The sequence below is a fragment of the Vipera ursinii genome (genome assembly GCF_947247035.1).
Source record: "Vipera ursinii genome assembly, chromosome: 11".
In the NCBI taxonomy this organism is placed as follows: domain Eukaryota; kingdom Metazoa; phylum Chordata; class Lepidosauria; order Squamata; family Viperidae; genus Vipera; species Vipera ursinii.
The window spans coordinates 4,017,461-4,038,255 of NC_139524.1; the positions used below are offsets into that span (position 1 = coordinate 4,017,461).

At 53.6% G+C, this 20,795-nt stretch overlaps 3 protein-coding genes across 3 annotated transcripts; all 3 read right to left on the reverse strand.

Moving 5' to 3' along the window:
- Window positions 1-153: 153 nt before the first annotated feature.
- PRC1 (protein regulator of cytokinesis 1) lies at window positions 154-8,248 on the reverse strand. The gene is made up of 14 exons (XM_083370966.1): window positions 8,175-8,248; window positions 7,942-8,074; window positions 7,726-7,848; window positions 7,406-7,645; window positions 7,155-7,325; window positions 6,909-7,058; window positions 6,586-6,733; window positions 6,365-6,501; window positions 6,172-6,267; window positions 5,950-6,096; window positions 3,252-3,353; window positions 1,687-1,788; window positions 737-916; window positions 154-385 (listed from the first exon to the last, which is right to left on the reverse strand). Exons 1-14 carry the CDS (start codon window positions 8,183-8,185, stop codon window positions 308-310), a joined length of 1,818 nt encoding a protein of 605 aa, XP_083227092.1. The 5' UTR covers window positions 8,186-8,248; the 3' UTR covers window positions 154-307.
- A 1,764-nt stretch (window positions 8,249-10,012) lies between these two features.
- On the reverse strand, window positions 10,013-19,394 carry VPS33B (VPS33B late endosome and lysosome associated). The gene is made up of 23 exons (XM_083371431.1): window positions 19,115-19,394; window positions 18,954-19,034; window positions 18,804-18,865; window positions 18,677-18,726; window positions 18,529-18,596; window positions 17,249-17,294; window positions 16,949-17,043; window positions 16,235-16,339; window positions 15,800-15,896; window positions 15,203-15,280; window positions 14,949-15,022; window positions 14,738-14,824; window positions 14,563-14,653; window positions 14,197-14,271; window positions 12,875-12,939; window positions 12,721-12,775; window positions 12,577-12,623; window positions 12,309-12,441; window positions 12,127-12,200; window positions 11,952-12,053; window positions 11,778-11,850; window positions 11,073-11,183; window positions 10,013-10,602 (listed from the first exon to the last, which is right to left on the reverse strand). Exons 1-23 carry the CDS (start codon window positions 19,202-19,204, stop codon window positions 10,523-10,525), a joined length of 1,839 nt encoding a protein of 612 aa, XP_083227557.1. The 5' UTR covers window positions 19,205-19,394; the 3' UTR covers window positions 10,013-10,522.
- On the reverse strand, window positions 19,281-19,983 carry HDDC3 (HD domain containing 3; the record flags this gene model as incomplete). The annotated part of the gene is made up of 3 exons (XM_083371735.1): window positions 19,281-19,652; window positions 19,730-19,785; window positions 19,869-19,983. The coding sequence occupies 3 exons, from the start codon at window positions 19,981-19,983 to the stop codon at window positions 19,281-19,283; spliced, it is 543 nt and encodes a 180-aa protein (XP_083227861.1).
- Between the last annotated feature and the right edge of the window lie 812 nt (window positions 19,984-20,795).

Below are 20,795 nucleotides of genomic sequence, written 5' to 3' on the forward strand. Positions count from 1 at the left end.
CCTTCCTGTGGCTAAGGTGTGCAGAAGGCCACCTGCTGATGAGCAGGACCTGGGTGGACCATCCACTTCAGTTACCCAAGGAAAGGAGAGGGGCAAACCGCTCCCTGCTCCCCACCCCCATGAATAAGGCAGCAGGCCTGGGCCCAGAACAGCTGCTGCATCTAGACTTTTATTCCCTGTATCATGAAACTTGGAAATCAATTCATTAAAAACAGTTAAAAGCAGTAGCATAAACCGTGCCCCAGAAGGTCCATTTCATGCCAGATCCTATATGGTGAGAGGATCCGGGGCTGGCAACGGCCCCCCTTCAGCCATCAGGATTGGAAACTGTGGAGTTGAGGATGTGGGACGGGTGCTCAGATTTGGAAGCCTCTGAAAGTGCGCGCTGGGGAGGGAGAAGAACAATTGGTGTGAAGGATGCGGAGTTGGATAGAGCTGCGGGGGGGGGATGCACTTGAAGCAGTGGGATGGGTATTTGGACAACATGCACGGGTGTATGTTCAGAGGGGCTTTTGGTGGGAGTGGAAGCAGTGGCAGGGAAGAAACGGGGGGGGGGATTTTCTTCAGGGATAGATCAAGGCAGAAATGGGACCCACGCAGCCCCTTGGACTTCCTTTGGCAATGGCCGACTGGCCAGAGGCCCTCATGGGGAGTGCAGCTATCTAGCGATTCTTGCGCAGTGCATCTATCTCCAAAGCCAGCGGGGATAGGGGGAGAAGAGGGAGAAGGGAATTACCGCAAATGCTGAATAGGTGCTGGCAACAGAGTAAATACTGCCATTGTGCTGGGCAGGGGCTGTCGGGGTACACCCACCGCTCAGAGCTGTCCTGTTGAGTTGAGGCACGTTCTCCTTGTTGCGTTCCGTCTGGCCTTTGGGAAGGGTCTTGGCAACCAAAGGGGTGGGGGTCCGGACAGGCTGCGGACACAGAGAGAGGAATTGCACTTTGCGCAAGGACAGTCAGAAGATTAAAGGAAGGGCCACGTTTGACAGAGGTGTTAACCTTTGGTGGACCTCTTGTGGGAATTTGTGGCTGCCGTTCTTCATTTTCCCCTCCTCCAACTATTGGTCTGAAGGCTTTTCCAAGCCACGCGGCCCCTAGTGCAGGTGTGCACCGTGTGGGCTCCATGAGCTCTGGTGCTCTCACCTGGGCACAGCTGAGGGAGCAATGTAGGAACATCCCAACTGCCACGTTGCTTTTGCCTTCTGTATAATTTTGTTTGCATTCTGAAAACCTGAGCCGCGGAAGGCCTGCACCACAGCTAAAGGGCTGGATTTGTGCAGCAGCCCTCTTAAGCAGACTAACCTACTCTGAACCCTGGGAGGTGTTATTTTGGCCAGGACGCTTGCCAAGTGCCAGCCGCACCCGAGGCCTGTGCAGCACTGAGCGCGGCATTGTTTCAGGCCAGCTGACAACACACGCAAAGCCAGGCTGCTGCTTAGCTGTGGTTGCGGGAGCCTTGAGGCCCTTCAGCTCCTCCAGGAAGCAATCTCTACGTTCTCTTATTTCTAAGTTTATTCTGTTACAGTTCTCCCCTTATTTTGTAATTTTTCTACTCCCGGGTTACACTTTGCCCGGTTCCCACTGCTTTGCTTCCTCAAGTTTCTCCTGCCTCTTGGCCTTCCGAAACAGCTGGGAGTGGGACTGGAGGCTGCCTCCCTCCAGACCAAAGAGGTCAGATCTTTACCTTCCCTCCAGACAGGGGTGGGTGGCATCCGGGAGAATTTAACACTGAACCTCTCAGGGCTGAGCGGATGGTGCTGTTGGGAGTTGTGGTGGTGCTGTTGAGCTGCAAGAAAAGTCCAGGCGTTAGCAAAGAAAGCGGTCCCTGGTGCAAAGCAACAAAATCTGAACGCCGTTTCGGGGGGAAAGTGCTGCTAATCAGGTCTCACTTTCAGATCTACTGCATGTCTTTACATCACAATACCTTCAGCTGCACAGAAAACGGACTAGAAACCTGATCAAGGACATAATTTTATTGTGCCTCATACTGGCAGACTCAAAATAACAGAACAACAGGATAAGGGAGTTGGAAAGGGACCTTGGAGGTCTTCTAGTCCAACCTCCTGCTGGAGGCAGGAGACCTTATACTACTCCAAACGAATGGCTATCCAATCTCTTCTTTAAAATCTTCAGGAATGGAGCCCCCACAACTTCTAGAGCTGTGGTGGCGAACCTATGCCACGCGTGCCACAGGTGGCACGCAGAGCCCTCTCTGTGGACACGCATGCCGTCGCCCCAGTCCTAGGCCTTCAGCTGGGTTTTATAAAATCTTTTCACTTTAGGCCTCCGCCGCCGTGTGCAAAATAAAGGTTCAATCAATCAATCTCAACTTCTCGCGGGGAAAAAAAAGATCTCGCAAAGTTGAAATTGATTGCTTGAACTTTTTAGTCCCACCCAGTCTACTGTTACCACCGCAGCCACGCCCACCCAATGGGCCACGCCCACCCAGCACCCGATGATACATATGTGGGTTTTGGGTTGGAGTTTGGGCCCTCGGTCTCTAAAAGGTTCGCCATCACTGTTCGCAAGCTGTTCCATAATTAATTGCTCTGTCAGGAAATTCCTCCTTAGTTCTAGGTTGGATGTCCTCCTGATGAACTTCCACTCACTGCTTCTTGCCTCTGTGGAGAATAGGTTGACCCCTCTTATTTGTGACTGCCCCTCAGATCCTGGAACAACGCTATCATGTCACCTCTACTCCTTCTTTTCACTAAACTAGACCTACCCAATTCCTGCAACCGTTCTTCGTATGTTTTAGCTTTACAGCCCCCTAATCATCTTTGTTGTTCTTCTCAACTGTACCTTGAAATGTGTCTCTTGCACAGGGATGGATTGTATGCTTCTGCCGCCTGGTGCGGAGTTGCGGGAGGCTGGGGGCCTTTCCCAAGGAACCCGGAGGCAGACCAGCTCAGATCAACTCTGAGTCATTGGCGTGCAGAGAGGGGCCTAAACCTTTCCAAGATAGCAGTTATGCAGAGAGTGTGCTTTAGTCTGGCAAGAATTTCTCTCCTGGTGAACAGCAATAAAAAATTACCCTGTGCAAAACTCTGCAGCTTAGAAAACAGCCGTGGGAGCAAAAAGCAAAAGCTGCTGCTTGGATAAGCTTAGAAAACTGGGAAGAGTTGGGGGGAGGCGGCACAAATAAGGAAGGAAAGGATGACACTAAAGGGGAAAAGAAGGAAAAAGCTGTCCTGCGTTTCTATACGTGAGGTAAAAAGGCAAACCTGACTTCTGGGCGACCCCCCTTACCTTTCGCGCTTTGCCAGGTGTGGTGATACCCAAAGCCCGTCTCTTGGTGGGGGTGCTGCCGTAGAGCATCTCCTCCTCCGTCTGTCGGGACTTTTTGAGTTGCTGAAAGACAGAAGGGAACGGAATAGGCTAAAGGGGAGCTGACAGCCACCTCAGAAACCTCATCTGAAATTGGCTGATCTCTTAATTCATCAGAGAGATGGACCTACTGCTTGGCTATCACACCTGGGATCGGAGGGCAAGTCAGAAATTGGGGGAGGAAGAAACTGCAAGAGGAGCTGCAAGGCCTCCCAATTCGCCTTCTCTGTGCCAAGTGCTCTCAGCAACACCGGCTCTGCTTTAACTTGGAGAAGGGAGCCTTGTGGAATCCAGTGGTGGAACCCAAAACCCAGAAAAGACAGGATCGCTGTGACTAGACTCCCGAGGTCTCTGATGGGTTTAGGGATCTGGGAGGCAAAGGAATCGCCATCTTAGAAAGTAGAATCATGGGACTGGAAAGGACCTCGGTGGTCTTCTAGTCCAAATGCTGTGCAAGCAGAGACCCTATACCAGGAGTAGGCAACCTTGGTTGTTTTATGACTCGTGGACTTCAACTCCCAGAATTCCTGAGCCAGCATAGGGAACTATGGCCCCTTCATGACTTGTGGACTTTAACTCCCAGAATTCCTGAGCCAGCATGGCTCAGCTTAGAAACCTCTCCCTTTCCCCTCAGCGTGGCTGGCTCAGGAATTCTGGGAGTTGAAGTCCACGAGTCATAAAAGAGCCAAGGTTGCCTACCCCTGGCCTATACATATACAATCTCAGACAATGCTGAGCCACAACTTTTTTTATATATTGTGGCGACCAAAACTGGATGCAATATTCCAAGTGTGGTCTTACTAGTGCAGTATAAAGCAGTACTAACACTTCTCATAATTCTTAACACTGCCCCACTGTTGATGCAGCCCAGGACTGTGTTGGCTTTTTGGGGAGCTGCAGCATATTGTTGGCTCATACTTAAGTGGTGGTCCACTAGGACACCTAACTCTTTCTCACGTTCGCTACCCCCTATTGGTTTTTCTTGCCTAAGGGCAAGACCTGACTTTTCTCGCCACTGAACTGCTTTTTGCTCAAGATGCAGTTGGTCACTAGGCTTGCCTACTTCTTTTTCTAATTGCTTTCGGAAATTACTTGTTAACTGCATTTCAGCTACCAGGAGCCTTTGGACTAAAAGGTTTTACAGCACTAGGTGAATCTCCATCAGCCTTACCAAGAAAGTTTTAAATACAAGTTTAAATAATTAACATTTTTTTTCTGGAATAAACAGTAAAAAGGTAAATAAAACATTGATTTAGAAAGTCACAAATGGACAACAGGACAAGATAAATTTGAAGTAAGTTTTTTGAATCTAAAGAATCTTTCCTGTGACACTTTCATTTTGAATTCTTTGAAAGAAATAAGACTAAAAATTGGACGCTGGAAGGAACTAGAATGAATTAAAGATTACAACTAAAGGAGAACACTCAAACTTGACTTACTAATATAGAATGAAGCAAAATATTTTAATACTGGATGTACTGAAGAATATTTTTGAACAAGAGCGAGCCAGAAATTAATATATGCCTCTATAGATAGACTGGGCTTCAAAGATGCCATTTATGAACATGATTGTGACTGATCTGAAAGTAGCTTGAAAAACTAAAGGGTACAAGAATGACAAGGAAAAAGATGCTTCACTGGACATACAAAAGAAATTAGCTCATGCTTAATAATTAATAACAAACCAAGACAGTAACCTGGGTAATTTTCCTATATTGGATTTACAGAAGAGGATTGTTAAAAGCTTTGAAAAATGTTGTGAGAAGGGACAAAGAAAAACGAGAAGAAATTATGTTCTAGGTCTAGCATATTATTTGAAGGAAGTAAGACCATGACTGTTAAAAATAAAGGTTGATTCATTTGATTAAGGTTGAACTAGACATATTCTTATCTCCGATATATCCCTTCAGTGGATCTTTGCTGACTGAAGTGACAAGGCCTTATGGATTGAGTTTGCTGTATGTTAAGACACAGTTACTAAAGGGGAAAAGTCATTTCTTTACCTATTTCCTTTATTCTTATTTTAGTTTTGTTTTGTATTTTTTTCTTTTTATCCTTTTAAGTTTATCTTACAGTTAAAAGGGTTCTTAACTTTTTATGTTTTAGCTTATTATGTAGCTGTAAGCCGGGGTAGGCAACCTTGGCTCTTTTATGACTCGTGGACTTCAACTCCCAGAATTCCTGAGCCAGCATGGCTCAGCTTGGAAACCTCTCCCTTTCCCCTCAGCATGGCTGGCTCAGGAATTCTGGGAGTTGAAGTCCACGAGTCATAAAAGAGCCAAGGTTGCCTACTCCCTGCCCTATGGTAAGCCAATAAATTTTATAAAAAAATATATAAAAAAATAAACTTTAGTGTTTATCGTTGTAATCTTTAATAAAATTACTATTAAAAACAAAAAAAGTCCAGCGTTTCTTGGAGGGAGCCCAGAACTGCCTCTATGGGAGGTGGTGAAAGCAACCGCTGGGTTAGGTCTGGCAGGCAAAATCACTCCTGGCTGCCCTCTGGCTACATGGACTAAGCACCCTCGCCAGTCAACAGGCTTGCTACACTTGCTGGACAAGATAAACCGACAACCGTCTGACCGGGAAGATGGCTGAAATCCCGAGGCTGCCAACTCACCCGCTCCTGCCTTTCCTTCTCCTTCTCCAGATGATGGAGGCGCCACTGCTCAGCCACGTGCTCCATGAAGCGCTGCCCGCTCACTAGGAAGTCCTGAGCATGCTCTTGCTCCCACAGTTCAACGCGGACCCTCAGTTCCTCCTCCAGCTGCACCAGAAGAAGGCCGTTTAGGGTGGGCTGCCAAAGGCCCACGAGATGGGGAGAGTGACTGGGACCACTTGCCTTGGGAAGGGTCTTCTGCAGCTTGGCGCGCAGCTTCTCTTCTTTCAGGAGGTTGCCTCCTCGGTTGGCGAAGCGACTTGGGTCGGTGGCCTTTTTCTACAGGGAGGAAAAGGCGAGTGTCTTCTGCTGCTTGGAGTGGCAGCTCAGCTCAGCCCAGCCCAGCCCAGCCCAGCCCAGCCCAGCCCAGCGCTACCTCGAGCTCCTGAAAGAGACACCAGCTCCTCTTCCATTTCTGGATTGCTTCAAAGAGCTCTTGATGCGTTTCATAATAATGCTTCAGTCGCACAAACTCGCTGTTGTGTTGCTGCAACAACTCTTCGGTGAAGGTGTCTACGAAGGAGGAAAGCGTGAGGGATGGCAGGAAGGGCTCCTGAAGAGGGCCGCGCTCACCCCCAAGACTGGCCCCCAACCCACCTTCATAGAAGGGGCCAAAGGAGCGTCTCTGCTCTTCCCCGAAAAAGCACTTGTCCCAGTAGGTGACCAGCTCAGCCCGAATAGCCTCCACCACCTTTTGCAGGTTCTGGCACTTCAGTTCTTCCAAGCGGTCGACTTCCAGGCACAGCTAAAAGAGGCAGTGAGGAGGAGAGTCGAGGCCACGAAACACAAGGAAGGAAGCGCTTATTTGATGCACACCATGTTTCTATGGCAAGGTGGGAACGCAGGGGAGAGTGCTGCTCCTGGACCCCCCCAGAAACCAACGGGGCCCTCGTGCCCAGGAAGGAAACCCAGCCTCTTACAGCGTCCATAATGCTGGCTCTGGAGCCCTCCATGTACGGAGCGAAGGCGTCTCTCTCTTCGGGAGGCACCTGCAGCCAGTCCCAGAGCGTCAGGATGCGGGAGCGCATCTCGTCACACATGGCCTCTTTCTGAGTTCTCCTGGCCTCCAGCTGGGAGGAACAGCAAAGGAGCAGCCTTAGGACCAAGCAGAACTCAAGGAGGGTAGGTGGGTGCTTCCCCCACTCCCCCCAGCCCATTCCCCCAACCTGCTGCAGCAGATCCTTCAAGGCAGCCAGGTTGTCCAGGGAGAGGCCGAAGACGCCTGCGTTCTGGCACACGACCTCTTGCTCAAAGGCAGTGCTGGGCTGCTGCTCCAGCTCCTCCATGCAGAGGACAACCTGCTGCTTCAAGCGGATGAACTCGGCCTGCCGGTTCTCCTAGGGGGGGGGGGAAGGAAAGGGTCAGAACCGAGCTGCCTCACCCCACCCGCCCACCCGCCCCTTGGAGACGCCCAGACCTTCTCAGCCGCCAGCGATGCCAGGTGGCGCCGGAAGCGGTCCAGCTCGGCCAAGGTGGGCACGGTCTCGCTGCTGACGCCGCCGCTGTAGGGCGCCTGTCCGAGCAGCTCGGCCAGCTCCTGGTCCCGCTCCTGCAGGGCGCGCAACTCCTGACGCCTTTCGCGCTTCTGCTTGAGCATCACCTCCACGCGGGTGCGCAGATCCTTCTCCAGCTGCAGGATAGTGGCCTCCTCCTCCTCCTGCAAGACAGGCGGGTGACAGGCGGGCTCGGGGGCGCGCGGGGGGGGGGGACGGGGGGGGCGCCGCGCCGTGCACTCACCTGGAAGGGCGCCAGCTGCAGCTCCTGGCACAGCGCGGCCAGCTCCCTCCGGCACAGCGCGATGCTCTTCAGCAGCCGCTCCCGGAGACTCTCCTCCTCCGCCACCATCCGGTCCAGCAGGTCCTGCGCGGCAGCGGACAGAAGAGCGCGCTTCAGCCGCCGGACGCCCCGCGGGACCCACCCCAGCCCCAGCCCGGCCCGGCCCGGCCCGCTCACCTTGACGTGCCGCTTGACCACCTCGGTGCGCTGCAGCCGCTGCTCCTCCGGGATGCCGATCTCCTCCCAGATGCCGCGCAGGTGGCCCAGAGCCTGGGTCAGGCAGGCCACCGACTCGCCGGCCAGGACCTCGCTGCGCAGGGAGGGAAGCAGGAGGGGGGCCGTCAGCTCGGATGCCCCCGGCCCCCGCCGCCCCCCCCCCCCGCGGACCCCCCCCCGGCCCCGCGCCACACCTGCGTCTCATCTCCGCCGGCCGGCCGGGCGGTTCCGCGGCCGCTGCAGCTCAGCCCCGAGCCGACCGTTTCTGCTGGGCGATTCAAACGCCCGCCACGCTGCCATTGGCTCCGTCCGAGGCCCCGCCCACGGCTGTTCTGCGACGGCCAATCAGGGCGCGGAGGCCGCCGAGGGCGGTGCCGCGTCGGCCAGCTACGCCTGGGCGCTTCGAGCTTGATCCTTTTATGACTGGACTTGAACTCCCAGCCCAGCGTGCCTGGCTGAGGGATTCTGGGAGTTGAAGTCCGCAAGTAGTTTAGTTTTTTTTTTTTTAGTTTTTAGTTTTATTCAATTTTTATACCGCCCTTCTCCCAAAGGACTCAGGGCGGTGTACAGGGCAATAAATATTTAAAGCGAAATACAAAAGTCAAAAGACAATTAAATATTATGCCCGAATATAAACAATAATTAAAAGCCATATTAAAACCCCAATGACTGAAGGGGCCAAGTTTGAAGGCCCCCCTGAGCTAGGCAAAGGGCGTCTTCCAGGGCCGAGCCCCGGTGGCCACAGGCGGGGGCTGGCACCACTCTTCCGCCCCCAATGGAAGCACCGCTCACCCACCCAAGCTGCCCCCTCTTGCCCGTCCTGCTTTTCCGGGTTGGGGCGACGCTGCGCCTTAATCGCCTCGTCGTCTGTCCGAGGCCTGAGAACCGTGTGGTGCGCAGCGTACCCTGGACGGTATCTCTTTACTCTCCTACCATCCGGTAGGAGATATAGGAGTATAGCCAGCCGTACCAACAGGCTGAAAAATAGCTTTTATCCGTGGGCTCTTAAATGGGACATAATCTTATGCAGAATTGACTTGGGAGGCCGGTGTGTGGTGCAGTTGGTTCACATGGTGTGGTGGGATGGAGGGTATGTTGTCACTGTGTGTTTGGGGGGAGAGAGCACGGGGGGGGGGGAGGCTCAGCTAATCTCAATGTACACATGTTGTACTTTGACAATAAAGGTTTATTATTATTAAGGCTTCAGAAAAACCTCTTAAAATCTCGCCAAGAAAACGGCAGGGTCCAGTCCCGAATCCAACATGAACAAAGAGACAGGAGGGGGGGGGGAGGTAGTGGTGGTGGGAGGAAAGTTAGCGAATTGGTAAGAGCAGGGGTCTTCAAAACGTGGCCCTTTTGACTTGCGGACTTCAACTCCCAGAATTCTGGGAGTTGATGTCAGCAAGTCATAAAAGGGCCAAGTTTGAAGACACCCCCCCCCCCCATCGGAGTAACCAGGACCTTCCTTTGCTCCACCATGCCTATTTCTGTTGGATGCAAACAATCTGGAGGCTACGGCTAAAGAAGTGGTTTTACTCAGGTAGGGCAGGGGTCCTCAACCTGGGCAACTTTTAAGACTTGTGGACTTCAACTCCCAGAATTCTGGGAGTTGAAGTCCAGAAGTCTTAAAAAGTTGCCCAGGTTGAGGACCGCTGAGTTGGGGAACAAATCTTTTTGCCTGAAATCTGAGGCCATTTAAGGCATCCATGCAAAGTGTGCTGTCTCTGAAGACGGGTGAATCCAGCCCTTCTCCTCTGTGGCTCCCCACCTCACCATTTCTACCATGTGGCTGTCAAACTCTTTGTAACGTTTTCTGCCCTTCCCAGTTGCCGCCCCACAATTGTGGTGGGTCTCCCACCCCCTATTTCCATCCAGTTTGGTTTGGTTCAGCTTCTGCTCGAAAGGGGGAAAAAAAAATCACCGGGCAGTTTTTCTGATTTGGGATTTGGGGGAAGGGAGAGAACGAGGGCGAGCGGGCACAGAGGAACAGGAAGCCTTGCATGATAGGCAAAAATTGGCCAGTAGCAATTACTTCAATTAATCTTTTATTTTGTTCTATTCCTGTGGTTTCTGGCAAGATGTTTATGCACATTATACATGGACCCATTTATTGCAGAAGAAAAGGATAGCTGAAGGCTGAAAATATGGGGGGGGCAGTCTGAGGGGTTTTTTTCTTCATCCACTTTTCCTGGCTGAGGAGAAAAGAGCCGTCTGAAATTCTGGGCTTTCTTCCTTTCACTAAAGACATTCTAATTTCTTTTCACTGCTGCACATTTTGTTGCCTTGCTAGACACTTCCTCTCCCAAGGAAAGTTCCTGCTTCCAAAGAGGCACCTTCCGATTAATAAAAAAACTCCAATGGAGGGATCGCAGCAACTCCCGGCAGAAGACCAGAAGGGGAAAAGTCCTCCGTACTTTTCTTGTCACCGCTTGGGCGAATGACCGCGATTCTCTGACTGATGGGAACACGGCCTCTCCCTGGCTGGGCAGAACACCAAGGGATTTCCAAGCATCCCTTCACCTCTGGGTTGCCCCGGATGCAGTCACACCCTCATCTCCATGGTGGATTCCAGCAGGCGAGCACTGTTGGTGATGGCCGTCGTCAAGATTATGAACCGGAGGCCTGGTGGGGAGGCAAGCACGAAAGGTAACCCTGCAGAGAACAAACCCCTTCCCTGACCTGGAGGGTGGGATGGCAGGGATGGCGAGAGCCTGGCTCAAGCCCCTCGTCAGCCTAACCTATCTATCCCACGGGACTGTGAGAAGAACTGAAGGAGGGAGGGCTACCTGCACTCGCTTGACCTCCTGAAGGAAGAGCAAGGCAAAAACCCCAAAGACCCCAAACTCAGTCCCAAATGAAGCCGAGCAGGAAGCTACTACCATCGACTGATCTGCCTAACTGGACGCCGAAAGGAGACTAGTTACAAAAAGCTTACTTTTTCTCTGCTCAAGCTCACTTCCAAAATGGCTAGAACGCAGGGCCCTCACCTCAATCTAACTTGCAGCAGCACCACCGAGCTTATATGCAGGGGCTTGGAATTTTCCACCACGCAGGCCCATTAGCAATTGCCCCAGTCTGGGTGCATCTCCTACCTCTTTCTCTGCCAAGGAAGCGGAGAGCAGCCACTTCAGAGAAGGTGCAGCCTCCTAAGAAGACTGCCAGGATGACTTGCTGGGGGGCTGGAAGTCGCGGCTCTTCTGCAGCTGCAAGGAAAAACATACCTAAACCCATGCCTCCAGGTCAGTTGGAAGGCGCGTGCTCACCCCCGGAAGCAGAATGCTGAGAAACACACAAACACACACACACACACACACACACACACACACACACGGCTCTTGGAACTTTCCTGCCCTGTCTCTACTGTTTGGGCAGCAGCAGCTTTCCTACGGAGGGCTGCCATGACTGATTGAGCAATACGTGGTCTCTCTTTCATGCCCTCCTTAGGTCTGGATCCACTCAGAGTCTTAACAATGATTCCTGAAGATCAGCACCTCCGAGGTAGAATGGGAATTGGGAGGATCACAGGGACCCTGGCAGCTCTCCTAACTTCCCCAATTCTCTTGCTGATACTGCCTTTTAGACAGCTTAGCAAGACTGAGTTTACCACCACAACTCCTGGGGGACACATATGCCAGTATTTGTACTGATAATAAAATCCCCACCGCGGCCACCGAGGGGAACAGGCAGCAGCATGCCCCTTGCTGTCCAGAAGGGTGAAGTTGCTGGATGGGAGCAGGACCCCCGTCCGCATGAACGTCTTTAAGCCGCAGAAGCAGCGGAGCTGCCAAGCCACTTGCCTGTGACAAACTCGTGGCCCCCAAGCAGCCTTGCCACCTCTTCCAGGCCCAGCCAGCTCCTGCGCTCCAGCACCTGAGATGGAGGAAGGAGTCAAGCCAGAGCTGCCAAGGGGGGAACAGGAGGCCCCCCCAAACACCCACGTTAGTCCCAGCAGTTCAAAGGCTCTTAGGCACCTGCTCCATTATCTTGCAACTGAGGGGCACATAGGCGCCACTGAACACGTAGGCCATGTCCCGGGGCACTTTCAGGTCGTACTCTCCATCCCCACATGGGATCTGCAAGGAAACAGGTGGTCACAACCGGAGGCCTCTTCCCTCCCTGCCTTAGTTAAGGGAGCCAGGAACTCACCAGGCCCAGTTTCTTGCTTATAGCTCGGAAATTGTTCTTCCTGGCCAGGGAACTGAAGGCATCTGACAGCTTTTCTGGGGAGGGGGAGGAAGGCGAAAGGGGTCTTGAGGACTGAAGATACCCATCTCTTTGTCCCTCCCCGGAAGGAACCAGGGCGCAACGGAATCCCAGAGGTCCCTTACCTGCCGCTTTATCCGTCACCAGCTTGCTGACTTTGTTCTCTACAGCTGTCAGGGTCTCCCCGGACGCTTGCTCCGTCAAAAGCCCCAAGTGCTTCAGGTTGTGGAAGGTCAGCAGATGCTCTGGTCCGTAACTCTGCCAACCGGCAGGGACCGACGCAGAAGGTGGTGAAAGTAAGTGAAAGCCTTGGGGGAGGGCAGAGCTGCACCTCCAGAAAACTGACTTGGGGCCTCTCTACCACCCAAGGGAGGGCCCCGTCTCCAGCCTCACCTGCAGGTACTGGGTTTTCAGGGAGCGGTAGTCCTTGGGAGAAAGTCCTGGGGAAGAGGAGGAGAAGCTGCGGGGGTTCAAGGCACACGGCAAGGGCTGCCTGACCCAGGCCTCCCTCCCTCCCTTCCCCGAGCCAGAACCCACCATTCTCTGTGATCGACAGCAGGCACAACAACCTCAGACTCTCAATTGGGGTAACCTGTCCCAGGAAGAGGGCAGGAGAAGCTGGTCAGTGTACAGCCTCCCCCAGGCCTGGGCTCAGGCCGCTGCCTCGGTCCCCTCGGTCCCCTCCTCTCACCTGCCGGTCGATGTGCTCTTCGATGAAGCTGATGCTCTCCCGGACATCAAACCCTTCCAGAAGGGCTGCCAAGCAAACGTAGTGATGAGAGCGGAGCCAGGCCCGGGCCCAGCCTCTCAGCTTTCTTGCTTGCCGAGAAGCCCCGCGTGGCCTCTGGCTCCCAGCACCTGCCCTCCTCAGGAGGCCCAAAAGCCAGCAGCCAATGCCCACCAGCCCTCTGCCAGAAGCAGCCCAACCCTCAAGCTGAGAATCTTCAGGAATTAGGCCGATGCCCAAGGCTGGCAGAGGGGGACCGTGTGGAGATTCCTAAGATCAGCACTCCATGCACACAGATTCCAGCCTTGGTTTTGGGGTAGGGTTAGGCAAAGCCCAGTGAGCCAAGGAAATTTAAAGGCATTTTAAAAAGTCTTAACTAAATCCTTGATACCGAAACTGTTCCGATACAGCTCTGCATGCATTCCTCTCCTTCAGCTATGCTTACCCCACTTCACACCCTGCCCGTCTGCTCCCCTCTTCCTTCATGCACTTCTTTTGCAGCTGGATCTGAATTCATCTCCTTTGCAAGACCGGACCACCTCAAGGCTTAGCTATTTCAAGGCCCGGCTATTCAGTCCTGGCTTTGCCACCCACCCACTCACGTTCCTTTGGTGTTTCTCCTGACACTCCCAGCAACAAGGAGGTTGGAATCAATGCCCTCTTCTGCCCTTGTAGTTGTTTATTCCATACGACGGACCACTTCCGATCCACTTCCCTTATGCAGCATTTGCAGGTCTTAAACACATTTCTTCATCCTTTCCCCCCTCTCGTCTGCAAACATTCCTCCAAAGTGCAAAGGTTCGCCTCCTTGCTCTGGTGTTTACCATATATGTATCTTGCAACTACTCATTCCATTCTCCCTGTCAAACACAATCTCTAGTATGTTAATTTTCATTCCCATGCTTGTTACACTACTGGAGACCCATTTTTTAGTCAGCATCACAGCAACACAGAACTTACTGCATACAAAAAGACATGAATGTTCACGTCCACAACCAACAAGCCTCTGATGTTGTCAAGAGACTTTTTAAAAAATTCCATTTATATCCCGCCCTTCTCCGAAGACTCAGGACGGCTTACAAGCTTAGCAGTACAAGCTTCCTCATACATTTATCCATAAATACCTTTAAAGACCAACACGCCCACTTCTTGTTTCCTGCCCGCTTGCTAACCCTTCTACTGATTCTCAGGAGAGGACTTCCGTTGTTTGATGCCCTCCCACATTCAGTAACCAACTCCAGCCCCATAATCGCATTCAGCCAGTTCGCTTGAACATCCCTTCTTACCATGTTCCGTCTTCAACAATTCCTGGAAATCTTGTCTCGTTTTTTTCTTCATGATGGACTCACAGGCCCCAATATCTGCACATGTAAGGGAGATGGTCAAAGCAGGAGGGGAAAAGTATTTTCTGGAACACACCTAGCAGCGAATCATCCAGCACCGAGTCTTAACAACTAAAAACAAGTAAAAACACCTTGAAGGCCTCCTGCTGGGGCCAGGCCGGAGAGGAGTTTTACAGAATGGTTGCGATGGTTGCTCTGCTGCCTGCAACTGGCTGGGATGGGGCAGTGGGCCCTGCTTGCAAAAAGGGCCCAGGGAGGTTTTGCTGCTAAGACTCCTCTGCCCGGGACACCCCGACTGGGAGGACTTACGGAGACTCAGCAAGCGATGTTCTTGTTTCAGGCCCTTCAGTTCTTGGGAGACAAAGTGCTTCATCTGCTTGATATCCATCCCCCGTCGTCGCTGGAAGAGAAACGTTTCCTACAGGCTGGGCCAGCCACAAACCTACCCCTTGTGGCCATTACTGCCCCCTTCTAGCCTACGCACATCATACTGGGCTTGCAGGTTCCGTGCCTTCTGACTGAGGAGACCAAAGACGTTGGAGAAGTGCTCATTGCGGATTTCGCTGAACACCTGTAGAGAGAGGCAGGCCAGACCAGGGTCACCCAGAGAAGCCCCTCCCCACTCCCCCCAACCGTCAGGCTTCTGCTCTCAGAAACTCCTGAATTGCTTTTGTCCCAGAGCAGAGAAAGCTTACCTTGTCCTGGGAATTCAGCAGAACTTTAATGCTTTGGTCAGAGGAGGTAACATCTGGACCAAAATCCACACTTCCTGCAGAAAGCGGGTTGCTCAAGTCATTTGCCCCACGGCACTCAGCTTGCCAGGGCCCTCTCGTTAGTTGCCCAGTAATTGTTCTGGGTGAATGGGAATCTCTGGACACCTCCAATCCAGCCCTCAGAGACTGGAAGGTCAGACTGCCAATGCCAGAGGATCAAGGCTGGGGAGGCTCACCACATTTTATGCGGAAGGTATCATCCACCAGGCCTTCGTAGACCACCTGAGAGCAAAGGGCGGTGACGTAATCCACATCTAAAAAGAGATAAAACAGGAGGCACCTCTTGTAACAAAACTCCCGGCTCGGAGGCCAAAAGCAGCATCTACAGGCAGGGTAGTAGAATAGTCATCTGAAGCTGGAGAACAGCTGCCACTTGGTGTACACGAGGAGTAGGAAACCTTGGCTATTTTATGACTCGTGGACTTCCCAGAATTCCTGAGCCAGCATGGCTGGCTCAGAAATTCTGGGAGTTGAAGTGCACAAGTCATAAAACCGCCAAGGTTGCCTACCCTTGGTGTAGACACAGGGCGCTCCCAGGGTCGAGCAGACTGTTTTGTCATTGTATCTACCAATTCAAGCTCATCAACAAACTGTTTGCTCAAAATAAGGCAAGAGCCAAAGTCTGTGGGAATCACTCTTTCTTACTCACTTCCAAAATATCCCCCACCCCACCCCAAACTTGTGGAAAGCTGCTAAGCAGGAGCTCCCACTGGAATCAAGGTAGGTCTCAAGGCAGGATACACCCCCACCCCTTCCCTCTCCCCCAGGCACACCTCTGTCTATGAGGAAGACGTGGCCAATCTCCGGTTTACGACCCACGTTGTCAACCTCGCTCTCTTCAGCTATTTCACGCCAAAGCTCATAGACCATCTAGGAGAAATGAACCCCTTACCCATGGCCCTTTGCAGGACCCCTCAGGACACCAGACCAAAGGCAGGGCTCCTTGCAAGATCCTCACCCAGTGACAGGCACCTACTTCGTCACATCAACAGAGAGCCAACATCTTACTAAGAGCAAAGCTTTCAGGAAGGTTTTGGGTAGCTTGGAAGGAAGAGAACCTTTTGCACGAACATGACCGTGTTTAGTTGAAATGTGTTCTGGGGCCAGCCTTTCCTGCTTCCAGCCCAACCGTGGCTAAGCCAACCACAAGCTCCATAGAGCCATTTCTTTCTCTGGGGCACATGATCTCTAAACAAGTCCACCCGCACCTTGGCGCAGCGCCCAATTCCATAGGTCTTGGTGAACGGGCCGAAGAGAGAGTTCATCAGCTGCAAAGCCTGGGCCACTGTGCTGATCCACCGCTGGTCCGCTTCCTGCAAGAGTAAATGGAATGTGGCCATCTTGGAACCAGGAGGGAATGACTGACACTTGGAAGCCTAGAAATCTCTTCCTCACCAACACAAATGCAAACGGAATTTGCCCACTCAATTAGCGCTCCAAACCGAAGATCAAATGAATTGTTTAATCAGTTAAGCACCACGACCTGCCATAGGAGATAGCCACCGTATCACTGATATCTGAAAACACCGTAACGTCAAGTTACTAATTGGCAGGTAATAATGAAATGTGGCTTTTATTACAAAGATTTCGTTATACAAACACGCAATGTTTATAATCTTTTTAGGTGAATATGTAAGACTTTTCTTTTAGAGTACGTGTTGCTGCTCCGATAAATGTAAAAATGTGACTTTTTTAAAAAGATCACCTTCGAGTCCCAAAGGTTGCATGCGTTGGTGTGCATGGACGCACAGGCAGGAGTATACAGGCTTGGTGCCTTAATAATTCCTACACCAAACTGCCTCTCTGAAGGATTTACAAGGCTGGACCGAGATGCAGCCTTTAAGATACTGGCGAGGCAGCAGATCCCTACCAAGACACGCATCAAAGCCAGCATAAACGGCCTTGCCGAATGTAATACTAACCAGAAAATAATCTCGGAAGAACTCTGGCAGCTCCATGGTGATGATATCATTATCCAGAGGCAGGAGGGAGAAGGACCACTCATCCCAGGTCACATCTAGAGGGTCAGAGACAGTGTTTGAATGCCTGTTCCCTTATCTGCCTTTCACAACCTGAATGAACAGCCAGAGGTTTGAGTCTAGAGGAAGGGAGACCAGCAGGATCATCACCTCCCATCTATTTCCAAGCCCCTTCTCCCCGTACGTTTGGACTGAGCAGAGGCATCCAGCTGGGCTGCACTGGACCCAGATCTCAAGACTTACCACCATAGATCCCTTCCTCCTCCAACACCAGCTCGCAAGCGTAGAACTGCAGGAGAAGAGAGCCAACTTGAAAGTGCCACACATGGAAGCCTCAAGGACCTTACGGGCTCTTTCCTGGCCAAGGGCCCTCGATGGCGCAAACATGCTTTACCAGTGGAGGCTCAATAATCCAGGCAAAGATAACAGCAAAGATGCTGTTGGTGCCACCCTTTGAGACAGTCAGAGCCTTTCTAGCCAGTGCCACACAAGGCCTTCACCTGAAGATTGTTCCTGGAATCTCTCATAGTGTTTTTCTAAATTTTCCAATAGTGCAGCTTTTAAGGCAGAGGAACTTTTTATGACTTGTTGACTTCAGCTCCCAGAATTTCTGAGCCAGCATGGAAGTTGAAGTCCACAAGTCATAAAAGGGCTGTAGCTCCCCACTCCTGTCTTAAGGAAACACAGAAAGGGGAAGATATCCCATCTTTCCTGGGCATCCCAATAGCCTGTGAAACTCTCACACACACATGCAATCTCAAAGAAGCCACTGGAATCTCAAGCTCAACTGACAAAGTGGACCGGAGTGTTTGTGTGTGTGTGAGAGAGAGAGAGAAGGGGGGGAGAACAGCAGGATAAATCTGCACAGGTTCAAACATCTCTCTCCACAACAAATAGAGGTGTGTGTGTGTGTGTGTGGGGGGGGTAAACGTTCTCTGAGTTGGATACTGCAATGCTTCTATGTTATTCCCCATCCCTTATAAGTTTCTCCCCAAAAGCTGATGCTCTAATTCAAAGCACCCACTTGATGGGTCACACATTTTGAGGGCAGGAAACTGAAATCCATTTCTCCCCCCCCCCACTCCATATCTGCCCTCGAATGGGAAAGGGGGATTCTGCAGCTAGGAGGAAGTGGGAGTCTGAGGTAGATAAACGTGAGCTGACATGCTGACCACACGTCATCATGGAAGATGGCTGAATTCAGCTACTGGATGTCACAATAAGGCAAGAGAACCACCCCTTCCAGGACCGAATGGCTGTCTTATTATCAGAAACGCTCAGCACCAGCCAGTTGCCCAGTATCTGGGGCAGCTTCTCTCTCGCTCTCCTCCTCCTCCTCCTTTTCAACCTGCTTAGGGAAAAGCTTCATTCCAGCGTTCACTACATACCTCTACAGAGTTCAAGCCCGTGGCAACAGCCCCCCCACCCCCCACCGGTCGGGAAGCCTTTCACTGGTAGGAGACCAGGCTTATCCAACATTCCCCTGTTCCCCCCCCCCAAAGACACACACCAGCGAGCCTCACCTTCTGGGGGCTGAAGATGATCTTGTATTTGCGCACCCGACCGGCCGCTTTGTCGGCGTTGACCAGCTCTGCAAGGACCAGCGAGTCAGCTGCGCCCTCGGGGACCCTCCCCACCCCCCAGGAAGCGCCCCCCCCCCCTGTCACTCACCCGCCACCAGCCTGACGCTCGCCAGGCGCGGACGGAGCAGGAAGCACAACCTGGAGGGAAGGGAAGGGCAGGAGGCGGTCAGGGGGGTTCTGGGGGGGGCGTCCCCCGGCTCCTCCGCCCCACTCACTGGTCGCTGGAGCTGCGCGCCGGCTTCTTCTCCAGCTTGTAGAGCTTGTCCACGTCGTGCTGCTGCGCGGAGAGACGGAGGCGGTCAGAGGCGGCAGGGCGCGGAGGAGGAGGAGGCGGCGGCTCCCCCCGCGCCCTGCCCCGCGCGCACCTTCAGGATGGAGAGGTTGGCGATGCGGTCCAGCGGGCTCATCAGGTCGGCCTCCAGGAAGAGGTCCTTCTTGCCGGGCAGCTGCGGGAGCGAGAGCCGAGTCAGCACCGGCCGCGGCGCCGCCCCCCCTCTCCCCCCTCCCTCCCCGCTGCGGCGCCCACCTGCTCCAGCAGGTAGACCAGCTGGTCCCGCGCCAGGCGCTTCAGCAGGCCGAAGTCCGGCAGGTCGGGCGGGTGGCGGGAGGCCATCATGGCGGCGGCGGCGGCGGCGCCCCTCCCGGAAGTGGGCGGTCCGCGGTGCCGAGACTTCCGCCGCGGCGCTTCCGGGCTAGCGCGCGACGCCCCTGGCGGCCAGCAGGCGCCACAGCGGCTCCTCCAGGGCGGGGCAGCTGCCGCGGAGGCCGTCGGCCACGCGCGCGGCCCAAGCGAAGTACTCGTGCACGCGCTGCTGGGACCAGCCCACGGGCACGCGCCGCTGCAGGTCGCGCAGGTTGTACAGCTTGTCGGCCAGCGCCACCAGCCGCGCGCCCGCGCTCAGCCCCGCCGCGCGCTCCACCTGCAGGCGCTTCCGCTCGGCCCGGGGCAGCGCCTTGTCCTCGCTCAGCTCCTCCACCAGGCCCCGCACCTCCGGCCCGAAGCGCTGCTCGATCTCCGCGAAGGTGGTGTCCGTGTCTTCCACCGTGTCGTGCAGCAGGGCGGCCTGCGGGGGAAGCCGAGGAAGGCTTGGCGCCCGCCGGGAACCCTGACTCCGCCCGCCCGCCCAGTCGCCCGGCTCACCTGCAGCACGGCCAGCTCGGTCACGCCGCCCTCCTGCGCCAGGATCTGCGCCACGCCTGGAGGGGGAGAGCGGAGGGGCAGTGTCACCCCCGCCCGCCCGTCCGCCCGCCGGCCCCCCGCGCCGGCCCCGTGGCCTCACCGATGGGGTGGTTGATGTAGGGCGTCCGCTCCGGGTCCTTCCGCCGCTGCGTCGAGTGCTTGCGGGCCGCGAAGTCGGCGGCGTCCAGCAGCCGCACCAGCTCGCTGCCGCTCATGGCCGGCGGAAGGGAGCGGAAATTCGGGCAGGGCCGGAGGTCACCGTGGCTCCAACCGCCGCCCACCACGGGGACGCCGAGTGTGCGGTCGTGGGTTGCCGGAAGTGGCGTCCGGCCGCCCTCGGGAGAGAGAGTCCTCCGGCTCAGGGTCCTTCTTCGCTCTCTTTATTATTCCAGGGGTCTTCAAACTAGGCCAGGGGTAGGCAACCTCGGCTCTTTTATGACTCATGGACTTCAACTCCCAGAATTCCTGAGCCAGCCATGCTGAGGGGAAAGGGAGAGGTTTCCAAGCTGAGCCAGGTTGGCTCAGGAATTCTGGGAGTTGAAGTCCATGAGTCATAAAAGAGCCGAGGTTGCCTACCCCTGAACTAGGCCCTTCTGTGACTTGTGGACTTCAACTCCCAGAGTTCCTCAGGTAAGCACACTGGCTGAGGAACTCTGGGAGTTGAAGTCCACAAGTCATAAAAGGGCCAAGTCTGAAGACCCCTGCTTTATTCCGTCTGCATCGCGCTATTGGCCAGTTGTTCTCTCAGCCCACTCACCTCACAGGGTGGTTGTTGTAGGGGAAAAAAGAGGATAAGGTAAATTGGCCACCCTGAGTTATATAGAAATGGGGGTAATAATTGTCTCTTTCCCCACAACACCCCTGTGAGTTGGGTTGGACTGAGAGTGGCTGTCACAGTCACCAAAGTAGCTCTTGTCCCTAAAATTCAAAATCTGCTGGTTTCTAGGCCAGAACCACTACGCCAAACTACTCAAGCTGGTGGAAGTGGCTTAGAAGGAGAAAAAGATGCGGTTTGGTCTTCTTCATG